At 40.2% G+C, this 13,111-nt stretch overlaps 1 protein-coding gene across 2 annotated transcripts in view; it reads left to right on the top strand.

Annotated features, from left to right (window-relative positions):
* Positions 1-13,111, top strand: part of spaca9 (sperm acrosome associated 9) — a 40,493-nt gene that overhangs the window by 3,586 nt on the left and 23,796 nt on the right. For both annotated transcript variants that reach the window (XM_048558453.2, XM_048558454.2), the window contains exon 3: positions 1,931-2,133. In XM_048558453.2, coding sequence (XP_048414410.2) covers positions 1,931-2,133 — 203 coding nt within the window. The remainder of the gene's footprint in view (positions 1-1,930; positions 2,134-13,111) is intronic.

Genomic DNA, 13,111 nt, shown 5'->3' with positions numbered 1-13,111 from the left:
GAGAAGTGTCATTGAGGGCTGTTGTGGTGTAATGTAGTATTGTGCTAGGAAATCCAGGTTCAGATCTCACCTGTGCCAAATGTACATCATAACATGTCCATGCTAGTTGATTAAATACAGAAAATGAGTCTTCACATTCCTAATCATTAGACACCCTATGCAGAAGGGGGCTGGCAGTTGAAGGGGCCTCTCTGCGGGCTTGATCTTGGGCTTGGCCAAAGTTGGGGGAGTCGTACAGCCTGAGTGTTTGTCCCCCTTCTGTGGTCACATCCATACTCGGGTGTCCACTGACAGGGAGAATGAAGTGTTTACCAGCACAGCAGTAGCCTTTAGAGACCAGAGGGCACCTCGGGGACTGGCATGCATCATCACCATAGATGATCTTATTTTGATAAGATTCCATTCTAGTTCTAAATTTTCTGCTAAATGTTTGACTTTGTTTCTGCTACAGTGCCCTACCAGGGTCTATTTAAACTATTAAAGTTGGCCTCAGAAAAGAGTAGAAAGGTGGACTTGAGAATGTTGTGACAGTGGTAGTGTCCCCATGTCTGGGCTAGAAGGCCTGAGTTCAAGTCCTACCTGATTCAGAGATGTGTGATAACATTTCTAAACAGCTTGATTAAAATATCTATAATCAGGTTGCTTGACATTAAAACAAAATGTGAGGCTGTTGTAGGGCAGTGGTAGTGTTGAGACCTCTGAGCTAGGAGGCCTGAGTTCTCACCTCTCCTGAGATGTGTTGGAACATATCTGATCAGGTTGATTAAAATATTTAGAAAGGAGGATTGGTTGCAAGCACTCTACACCAATCAGAATTGGTATTGGTTCCGAATCTCCAGTGCAGAAGAAGGGAGGTCACTGGACTTGAAACATTAATCCTGTTTTCTCGCCATAGATGCTGCCAGACCTGCTGAATTTCTCAAACAATTTCTGGTTTTGTTTGTTTTAGACAATGCACACTGTCTTCCCAAGTTTGGATGACGTCAAATTTGGAATGATTTGATAAAATTGCCCTCTTTGCATAAGTAACTAGGGCTATTTGGGAAGAACTTGGACCAAAACAATACCTATGGTCCACCATAAATAGATTGTTGGCAGTTTCATTTATGAAGGTCAATGTAATGGCTGCCATGGGAACTCAGAAGATGCACATTGCAGCTTTTATGGGTGTAGCCAATTCGGTTTTAAAGCACACTGGATTTATTCTGTTTGCTTCTTATGAGTAACAGCATTGCAGGAAGATCTCTTTTGACCATTGTTCTAGCGTTGCAGTAAAATGCATTACTTCACTTGACAGCTAGAAAATAGTAAAAATAGTATTTATTAGATCAACAGCACAAACAACCAGAGGAAATCTTCCTCCTCCTTTGAACCTGAACTAAAGAAACTTTACATTGCAAAAGATCGTGATAATTTCGATGTCTTTGGCTGTGACACCTGACACTTCACATGATCAAAATTCAGCAAATATTTCCAATTTCAGTTTAGATTGTTCAGCTTGTGCCAGTTTATAATCATATACATTTTTGGAAAATGATTAATTATTAAGTATCTGTTACCTTTACTGTTACTTAATTGATAATCAAATCTCAGTCTCAGTTCCTTTGCCATCCGTGACATCAGATGCTTCTGCAACTCTTGTGTGACTAGTCAATGGGTTTCACAACAATATTGATGGAGACTAAAGAGCATTCTGGTGGCTTAAGACTAAGCTTAGTATGAGCCATAGACAGATTGTGGGAAAAGTAGGAAAAACAATTTAAAATAGGAAGTTTTATGACAAAAATTGCACATCTGTTTTTCAAATATATCTGTTTAAATTCTTGAACTTATCTGGAAAGTCATGAAAAGTGATTAACCTACCTTCTTTTACCATCATCAACTGATACAATTGGATTAATTATAGCGTTTATTTTATTTTCTTGTGCAGGTTCAAAATTACCTGGACCATTACTGTAACAATTCAACAGACAAGCGAATCCTGATCATGTTCCTGGATCTTTGCAAAGATCTGAGTGAATTTTGTAGTCAACTTGAGGATATAAATCCCAAAGCTTGCTCACCTGATGATAGGCTGGAAAAATGCAAACTCCTTCTCAGCTGCAACAATGACATGTCCAACATTCGAGCCAAGTAAGTTCTGTAAAATCATTATAAAATGTCATGTATCAGTTGGTATCAATGTAGTCAATCAAATTCACAATGCTGCACAATTTTGCTGAAGAAAGGCTTGGCCTAGTGTGATCTAGTAGCTCAAGCAAGTAACTGTTTTACCACAAACTGAAATGCTCATGTCCAAAATTCATTTGTTGAAATTCACTTAGCCTTAGATCAATAAAGAAAGATCTTCCATTCATGTAATGTTTATCATGTTTGAAGTGTAGAAATTGTACACTTATAATGTAGAAAATGTGGCAGACAATTCTCATGTAGCGAGATTGCACAAATAATAATTCGCTAATCTGTTTAGTGATGTCGATTTTAAGGGATAAATATTGGCCAGGGCACACGATGAAACTCCTTTACCCTTCTTTGAAATGGTAGTGTGTTGTGGGATTTTTACATTGTCTTATGAGGGCAGGTAGAGCCTTGGTTTAAACTTCCGTCAGAAAAACAACACCTCCAAGTCTCGAGTGGGGCTCGAACTCAAACTTTCTGATTCAGAGGCTAGAACATCACCTTTTAAGACACAGCTACAACCTCCATACTTAGGTTTGTCTTGCATAGAATTCTTATATAGAAATTTAATAGTCAAAATCTGAAATACATTTTAAACTTAAGAATTGACTAAATGACATATTGGTTGAGCATTGCTGAGACAAGACACATTTTGTTGAAGCCTTTCATCTTGCACTCATGAGGGCGATTCATAAGAATGTCATTATGAATGTGTGAGAGCTGATTGGTTGGCAAGTTAGTAGAGATGTTGCCTCTGAGAAAGCACTAATTGATGTTAATTAACATCAAACTGCCAGGCTTTATTTAAATTTTAAACCAGGTATGTTGAATCTGATAGTCATTGAGTCCTACAACACAGACAGGCCATTCGGCCCAAACTGGTCCATGCCAACCAAAATGTCCATCCACGGTAACCCTATTTCTCTGCACTTGGCCCATATACTTCTAAACCTTTCCTATCCATGTATTCATCCAAATGCCTTTTAAATATTGTTAATGTACCTTCCTCGACCACTTCTTCTGGCAGCTCATTCCATTGGTGTACTACCCTCTGTGTTTTTAAAAAAAAAGTTGCCCCTCAGGTTCCCAAATCTTTCCCTTCTTACTGTAAACTAATGCCCTCTAGTCCTCAATTCCCCAACCCTGGTGAAAAGACAGAATGCATTTACCCAATCCATGTCTCTCATGTTCTTATACACATCTATAAGATTCCCCCTCAGTCTCCTACGCTTTAAAGAAAAAAAATCCTAGCTTGTCCAACCTTTCCCTGTAACTCCCTTAAGTCCTTGTAAATTTCTTCTGCACTCTTTCCAGTTTAATAACATTCTTACCAAAGCAAGGTGACCAAAACTGAACACAATACTCCAAATGCGGCCTCACCAATGTCCTGTAAAACTGGAACATAACTTCCCAACTCAATGCCCTCTCAGGAAGAAATTAGCCAGCAAACATTTGTCACTTGTTTTGTTGGGTTGAAACAAGTACAGTGCATGTGCATGTTTATTCTGTCTACAAAGAGCAAGATTAGTTGATTAGTGTTAATGCATGTAGCTTCAAGTACACACAAGTATGCTGTCAGTACCCAGTCTTCTCTTTAAAGCATCTCCTCTTATTCCATACACAACTTCTTCTTCTTTCAAATCCTTGCTGTCTACGAAGTCTTCCCCTCCTTTTCTACCCTGAAATGTTTCCCTTTTATTCTGTAAGCTTCTGCACAGACTGATTCATGACTGTTGGTGTTTCAATTTCAGTTTTCTTTCTCCTCATTTTACAGAATTCATTGCTGTCTACTTGCCTTCTGTACAGTGCCTGCATATGCCCTGTCTCAGTCCAATGGCTGCTGAAACTCTAATGTTCATTTTTATCACCCTCTCTATTGATTACTGTATTTTGACTTGTTTCGCTCAGCAATGCCAAGATCATATGTCCTGTGAAATTTTGATGCTTAGCAACTTTCCTAGTTTGTGCATAAAGAGAATCATACTGATGCGCATTGGAAGACTCTGCTTGCTGAACAAGATCCAACTTATATGTAGGAACAAGTTGATAATTCATTTCAGCTAAGAGAATTATAGTGCCAGCAAGAACACTGAGTGGAAGCCAAAGCTTTTGAGAAAATCTGAATCCAAGGGAAAGAAAATGCTAAAACAGACACTTAAAAGACAGACAATTTTATAGATACATGCAAATTTCATATTATGAAGAACATGATTTAAAAACGTTTTTATTACTCAACAAACCATATTTTATGTTCTTGCTATTGGCCTGCAAGGAAGAAAAATGGCAAGCCAATCTCTCTCTACCAAGTTCTGATTTTTTTGTAGTCTAAAGAATGTTGGAAATTTTTTTGAGCCACTTCAAGGATTCACATTCTACTTTCATACTACATTTCACTCACAGTTCATAGCTGACTTTACATAATTGAAATATAAACCAATCAAACGAAAGAGTAACACAATAGTTTGCATATAGACTAGGTGGAACCTAGTATGACAGGGACTGCAATGTGATGACTTAGATTAGATTCCCTATAGTATGGAAACAGGCCCTTTGGCCCAACAAGTCCACACTGCCCTTTGGAGCATCCTACCCAGGCCCATTCCCTATAACCCACATACCCCTGAAAACTACAGGCAATTTAATGTGGCCAATCCACATAGCCTACACGTCTTTGGACTGTGGGAGGAAACCAGAGAACCCGGAGTAAACCCATGCAGATACGGGGAGAATGTGCAAACTCTGCACAGACAGTTGCCTGAGGCTGGAATTGAACCTAGGTCCCTGGTGCTGTGAGGCAGCAGTGCTAACCACTGAGCCACCGTGCCGCCCCATTTGTTATGCCATAGATCATGAGATGTTAAACTGGCATCCTGCCTTCAAAAATCTTACAAGCGATGTCACCATCCACGCTGGTCTTTAAATATATCATTGCAGACTGTTGAGAGGAAGCACTGTAAAGAGTGATCATCTACAGTTTATTGTGGAAATGATTCAAAGACAAAGGTGTTAGCTCCATTGATAGGCAAATGTATTGGATCTTCATTGTTATCAATTTGCCAACTTATACCAGATGACTTTTCTGCAGGAGTCTTTTTATTCTGCAGATAAGTTTGTTTGCTCTAAAAATGCATGGTATCATGCTTCACAGCAAATTTCTGGGCTATGTAACATATGGCTTAATTTTCCCAGAATGAACATTATATACTTTAAATATTTGCTCTTAGTTAACTTTGAAAAATTTCTTCTGATTGCTGCTCTTCACTGCCTTAGTACATGATGTTGAATGTGAAGATAAGATGCCATTAACTTGTAAAACAAGAAACATTTCCAGGTCAATAGAATGTCATTTTTGTAGCCATGATATTTATATTCATCATTTGGGTGCACCTTGATACTCTGTCTCTTCTTGTCGATTCATTTTCATGGAAGATTGTAAATGCACTAGATGGTTTTGCTGCTTCAGTGCAGATATTGAAGAATTAAGGTTTAGCAACTGTTTGAAAACATAATGATAGTATTTACTTGCTTTGTGCATTCAAAACATTAACATTTCGTCAAAGCTTCAAGCTTTATTAGTTTTATTTTAGAATACCTGATTCATTGATCTCTGCAATGTGCCAGTTGATTGATTTTATTATACAGTACACTGCTATTTAGGTATGTAAGGATAACCGCAGCATTGAATTTTGTTGCCCCATTGTAATTATATCATCAAGTTAAAATGGGGGGTGGGTCATGGTTTTTACATAATTCAAGTATTAGAGGATGCTCAACCCATAATAAAAGGCCATGAAAATTATTTGGTGATGTGCTGTAGATGACTTTTGAAATGTGTAAATGTAGAGCAGTCTTTGGTGAATAAAAGTTTGCAAATACTTTAGCTAGTGTTGAAAATCCTGCCATCTACCTGGTAGTATAAATGAAAATCTCTACAGCATCGTGCAGTGTAGCTATGGAAATCTCAGGGAAATATTAAAATGTATCTTGACTTACTTTCTTTATAAGAAAGTAAGATTTGCTTGTAAATTGGCACCCACTTATACCTTTCCAAACATTTCACCTATGAACTACATCGAAGGCTTATGACTATTGATGTAAGGATTTTCAACACTAGCTAAAGAATTTGCAAACTTTTATTCACCAAAGACTGCTCTACATTTTACATGTTTCAAAAGTCATCTACAGCACACCACCAAATAATTTTGGTGGCCTTTTATTATGGGTTGAGCATCCTCTAATACTTGCATTATGTAAAAACCATGACCCACCCCCTGCTTAACTTTATGATATAATTACATCATTGTAAGGAAATGAGCAATCGTCTTGGTCTCAGATGATCCCTTGAATAGCAATGAGATGCATGACACAATTATCTTTCTTAGCGTTTGCTAAAAGAAGGATGTTGGACATTATATCATCAGAATTCTGTACTTTCCTTGCATAATACCATGGGATCTTCAAAATCCACCTCAACTACATTAATGGGCACGTCAGTTTAACAGACGAGGTCAGAGTGTTTACCCATGACGTCAACCCAGCATTTGGGTTTGGTGTCAAGAAGCCATAACAAAAATAGACATTGATCGAAATTGGATGAACATGTGTCACTTCTTCTCCATTTGATTGAGAATAGTGGGAGTGAACTACAAATTTGAATTTGGAATATCCTTTTATTGTCACTTGTACTCCAATACAGAAGCACAGGAGTACAGTGAAAAGTTTTACAATGGCTGCCTTTTAATGCCATCTTCTTAGGTACATGTGCCTAGGTACAAATCTTACAGTTAAAAAATTAGTTTTGCTATACAAAAGGGGATTAAAATGAAAGCAGTAGCATCATTTAGTGTCTGAGAATGAACATAGAACATAGAACATTACTGTTCAGCCCTTGATGTTGTGCTGACCTGTCATACCAATTTGAAGCCCGCCTAACCTACACTATTCTATGTACTTGTCTAATGACGACTTAAGTGTACTTAAAGTTGGCGAATCTACTACCGTTGCAGGCAAAGCGTTCCATTCCCTTACTATTCTGAGTAAAGAAACTACCTCTGACATCTGTCCTATATCTTTCACCCCTCAATTTAAAGCTCTGCTCCCTCGTGTTTGCTGTCACCATCCTAGGAAAAAGGCTCTCCCTATCCACCCTGTCTAACCCTCTGATTATTTGAGTTAGGAATGAGGTAGTTATAACATCGTAAAAAGAATTCACACTGCAATAGTTCAGCACGTGGCACCAGTCCCAAGTCCAATGACTGGTCCACATTACTCCACCCTCCACATTGCTCCTCACCAGCCCTCTGTAGCAACAAGTAACTTGAGCTGTACTGGAATTCACTTCACTTCATGCCATTTCAGGATTCAGGATATCCCGTGTACCACTCTGGGACTCGGGATTCTCCTGCTACCATCACTCAGCGACTTTGGGATTCCCCTGCTGCCATCACTCCACGATATCTGTCCATCTATCTCTCCAGGACTCAGCCTGGCCCATGCGTGGTCTGCTGCAGGATTCAATGCAGTGCTCGCTCTGCTGCTGCTGCGGGACACAGCCCTCAATCTCAGCTCTCACCCAGCCTTGTGATATGAACAAAATAATATTCATGTGGGAATGTCTTGAAATGCTTATTGGCAGACTAAAGCCTGAGACTACAGTGTCCAGAATGCCTGATGTTAAGATTTTCTTGAGTGATTCTGTCACAGCTTCTGTGTTAACAGTTTACCTCTGGCAATCTCAAGCACAGATGCAGGTATCCTCTCCATACAGTGGTTCACCAACGAAAATGACATGACCTTGTTGCTGGCAGAGGTTGAACAGGTTCCCAGTTGTTGTGTAGATTAGCTGCACTCCAACAGGAGCTATTGTGTTCATTCGGAGGCTAAGCTCCAAGCCATCGTCAACACCTTTATTGAGGTGTACAAGAAGATGGGCCTTAGAAAACACTCATAAAACAAAAATCCTCTACCACTTGCTCCACAAGGTTGTACTTCCTTGACCCTGGTTATCAACATCCATGAGGTGACCTTGGACAAAAGGGACTACTTCCCATTTCTTAGGACCCTACTGTCAACAAGAGTGACAACAAATACAAGCTTCAGCACTACCGTCAGCAAGTCCATGCAGTCTTTGGTCACCTCAGAAAGAAACTGAAGATAGTGTACTCAGACCTGGCAACAAGCTCTGGTTTACAGAGTAGTAATGATACCCATCCCTCTATATGGCTCAGAGACTTGGACTACATATAGCTGGCACCAAAAGCACGGGACAAGTAGCATGAGCGCTGTCTACAACAATTTGCAAATCCATCGGCAGGATAGACACACTGATTTTGGTGTTAAATTTAGAACAGCATGTCCAGTATCAAAGCATCAACCATGTTGACCAGCTCCCTTGAGCAGGTTACATTGCCTAATGAGAGACTCCCAAAACATGTCCTCAACTCTGAGCATGAACATAAGAACTAGGAGCAGGAGTAGGCCATCTGGCCCCTCGAGGCTGCTCCGCCATTCAGTAAGATCATGGCTGATCTTTGAGACTCAGCTCCACTGACCCGCCCATACACCATAATCCTTAATTCCTTTACTGTTCAAAAATTTATCTAGCCTTGTCTTAAACACATTCAGCGAGGTAGCTACAACCGCTTCACTGGGCAGGAAATTCCACAGATTCACAACCCTTTGAGTGAAGAAGTTCCTCCTGATCTCAGTCCTACATCTGTTTCCCTTTATTTTGAGGCAATGGCCCCAGTCCTAGTTTCACCTGCTATTGGTAACAACCTCCCTACCTTCACCTTTATCTGTTCCCTTCATAATCTTATTTCTTTCTATAAGATCTCCCCTCATTCTTCTGAATTGCAATGAGTATAATCCCAGCCTACTCAGTCTCTCCTCATAATCCATCACTCTCAACTCTAGAATCAACTGAGTGAATCTCCCCTGCGGCCCCTCCAGTGCTAGTATACCCCTTCTCAAGTAAGGAGACCAAAACTGCATGCAGGTGTGGCCTCACCAGGACTGTACATAGCTGCAGCATAGCCTCCCTATTTTTAAACTCCATCTCTCTAGTAATGACAGACAAAATTCCATTTGCCTTTTTAATTACCTGCTGCACCTGCGATCCTACTTTTAGCAATTCATGCACAAGGACACCCAAGTCCCTCTGCACAGCAGCATGCTGCAAATTTTTACCATTTAAGACGCAGTCCAGTTTGCTGTTATTCCTACCAAAATGGATGAACTCACACTTATCAACATTGTACTTCATCTGCCAGACCTTTGCCCACTCACTTAGACTATGACCATCTGCAGACTTTCAGTGTCTACAACTCCTCTTGGTGCTTTCTGCAGAGTTTGACACGCCACACTTGGTCACCAACTCCAAATCATCTATGTAAATTGTAAACAATTGCAGGCCCAACACTGATCCCTGAGGCACACCACGAGCCACTGACCGCCAACCAGAAAAACACCCATTTACTACTATTCTTGGTTTTCTACTAGTCAACCAACCCTCTATCCGTGTCAATACGTTACCAATAATACCGTGCGACTTTCTTATGTAGCAGCCTTTGGTGTGGCACCTTGTCAAATGTCTTCTGGAAATCCACATACACTCCATCTACAGGTTCCCCACTGTCCACCATGCAAATAATGTCTTCAAAGAATTTCACCAAATTAGTTAAACATGACCTACCCTTCGTGAACCCATGCTGGGTATTGCCAATAGGACAATTTATATCCAGATGTCTTGCTATTTCTTCCTTAATGATGGATTCAAGCATTTTCCCCACTACCAAAATTAAGCTAACTGGCCTAAAGTTACCTGCATTTTGCCCCATGAAAAGGAAACCCTCTTTCCCTCACCACTCTTTTAGCGACGCGTTCACTTCCCTGGTCCTCGCCTCCCTATGCCAATTTGCATGTGGCTCGGGCAGCAATCCAGAGATTATGACCCTTGAAGGCCTGTTTTGTAATTTTATTGCTAGGTTTTCATAATCCTGAAACAGGTCTTTTTTCATAGTCCTGCCTTTGTTGGTACCTACGTGGGCCATAAAACTGAATCTCCCCCTCCCTTTCTAGTATCCTGTCAAGCTGGTCAGAGATGTCTCGCACCCTGGCACTGGGCAGGCAACACACTATGCGGGATTCTCTATCCTGCTTTGCAAAGGATACTGTCAATACTCCTGAAGATGGAATCCCCTGCAACTACAATCTGTCTTTTAGATGCCCCTTCCTGAATGGTTTCCTGAACCATGGTGCCAAGGTCAGTTGACTCATCCTTCCTGCAGCCCTGTTCCTCATCCACGCAGGGAGCAATTGCCTCATACCTGTTGTTCCTGTCTGCAGGGTTCCTCTACCTGCCTCACTCAGTCACACACTGCTAGCCCTGGCTGCTGATCGAATTAACATTAGTTAATCTACCAGGTGTGACTGCTTCCTGGAACACAGCATCCAGGTATCTCTCCCTCGCGGTGTTTGGAATTCAGATTCCAGCTCAGCTCAAATCCATTCCCAAGGACTCCATGGCTTTGCTAGAAACAATGATGGGAATAAGTGGTTCTTTACTATCTTGGTTGTTCACAATACGCAAAATGCAATTACTGATCATTTCTTGCATTCAGTTTGAAATCGCTGGCCACAGCACTGATTGTTTCAATTTTTGCTTGTCCAGAATCTGTCTACCTCTGCGTTAAAAAATGTTCAATGTCTCTGCTTCCACTGCCTTTTGAGCAGACTCACAATACTCTGAGGGGAAAAAAAAGTTCTTCTAATCTGTTTTATATGGGTAACCCTTTAATTTTAAATGGTGACTTCCTAGTTCTAGATTTTCCCATAAGGGGAAAGTGTGTCTCTACAAGCATCTTGTCCTTTTCAGGACATTCTATGTTTGAAGCAAGTTGACTCTCACTCTTCTAAGCTTCAGCAGATGTAAGCCTGGCCAGTCTGACTTTTTGTTGTAAGACAACTTGCCCATTCCAGCTCTAATAAATCTTCTTTGAACTGACTTCCACCATATTTATATCCATAAATCAAGAGACTAATACAACACACAATACTCCAGATATGGTATTTATAAATGACCTGTATAATTGACAGAACAATATCCCTAGTTTCGAATTCAATTCCTCTTGCAATAAAGGGTAACATTCTATTAGTTTTCCTCATTACATGCTCTATCTGCATACTAATAATATTTTGTAATTCATGCACTGGGAAACTCCGATATCTAGGCATCTCAGAGCTACATAATCTCTCACCATTTAGATAATATGATTATTTATTTATGGACAATTTCACATTTTCCAAGATTAAGCCTCATTTGCCAAATCTTTGTCAACTTGCATGATCTATGTTTGTAGACTCATTATGGCCTCTTCACAATTTATCTTTCTATCTATCATTGTGTCATCAACAAAGTTAGCAACTGTACACTTGGTCCCTTTTGTCCATGTGATTTATTTAAATTATTAAATCTTGAGCTCCCAGCACTGGTATCTGTAGCACACCTCTCATTACATCTCGCAAACCTGAAAATTATCCATTTATGCTACTGCCTGTTTCCAATTAGTTAGCCAACCTTCTATTCAATATATTACCCATATACACCATGCGTTTTTATTTTCCAGAAAAGCCTTTTACATGGCACCTTATCAAATACCTTTTAGAAATCCAAATACAGTTTGTCTTTATTCACAGCTGTATTTGCTCAAGGAACTCCAACAAATTGGTTAAATGTGATTAGTTAAACATCACAGTTGTATGGTCTGACTAGTATTCCAGGCAGTATTTTTAATCTAAAAACCTTCCACATTGCATTTTTGTACTTCCTGTATTTCTCATGATATTCTTTCAGTAGCCAGTAAATGTCTTGAGACTTCTAGACATGCAGCTTTCAACTTTTTCTGTGACGTTTAAATCTGCTTTCTGTACTACATTTATTGATATTGGCTACAGGGGATCATCTGTCTTCTGGTTTCTTCCTTCCAAGTGTTCAGTTGTTGAATAAAACATCATTAGAGGAACGCAGAAATGCTGAGAGCTGCTGAAAGCTGCCAGAAACCACTGAAAAGGAAAAGCAAACAAAGATGCAGACTGCAGCTGGGCCACTGGGTGAATCTCTCAATCGTTGAAAAGCTTCCTCTCTTTACTGCGGTCAATTTGAAACACATTGCGATACTCATAGACAGCATCAAAGGAGGCCATTCAGCCTATTGTGGCTGTACCAGTCACCCTAGCTCTGACTGTACTAATCTTATTTTTCAGCTCTTGGCCACAGCACTGAAGCCAACTGGATTCAAGTGACTCTCTAAATACTGCTTAAATACTATGAGAATTTCTGACTCAAACAGTTATTGACCCATCTACTAATGAAAAAAGGTCCTTACTGTCTATACTATCTTTCCCCTGATTACCTTGAAGCCCTCAATCAGGTACCTTTTAACCTTTGGTCCAAGGAGAACAATCCCAACCCATCTAATCTTTTGTCATAAGCCAGACCCTTCAGCCCATCTTTGTAAATCTCCTTCGCATCCTACAGTTAGATCCTTTGTAAAATGTAGTGACTAGAACTGCTAGTTCCAACATAACCTCTTTCCCATGGAATTCTGTCTCAGCTAACAAAGGCAGATATGCCATATGCCTTCTTAACCAGAGATAATAGGAATTGCAGATGCTGGAGAATCTGAGATAACAAGGTGTAGAGCTGGATGAACACAGCAGGCCAAGCAACATCAGAGGAGCAGGAAGGCTGACGTTTCGGGCCTCAGAAGTGTCTGAAGAAGGGTCTAGGCCCGAAATGTCAGCTTCTCTGATGCTGCTTGGCCTGCTGTGTTCATCCAGCTCTACACCTTGTTATCTCTGCCTTCTTAAGGATTTTACTTGTCCTGTTGCCATCAAGGATCTATGTCCATGTACACCATTGTCCTACTGATAT

The sequence above is a fragment of the Stegostoma tigrinum genome, chromosome 29 (assembly GCF_030684315.1).
Source record: "Stegostoma tigrinum isolate sSteTig4 chromosome 29, sSteTig4.hap1, whole genome shotgun sequence".
Taxonomy (NCBI): domain Eukaryota; kingdom Metazoa; phylum Chordata; class Chondrichthyes; order Orectolobiformes; family Stegostomatidae; genus Stegostoma; species Stegostoma tigrinum.
This window is presented reverse-complemented; position numbering and strand designations above follow the sequence as displayed.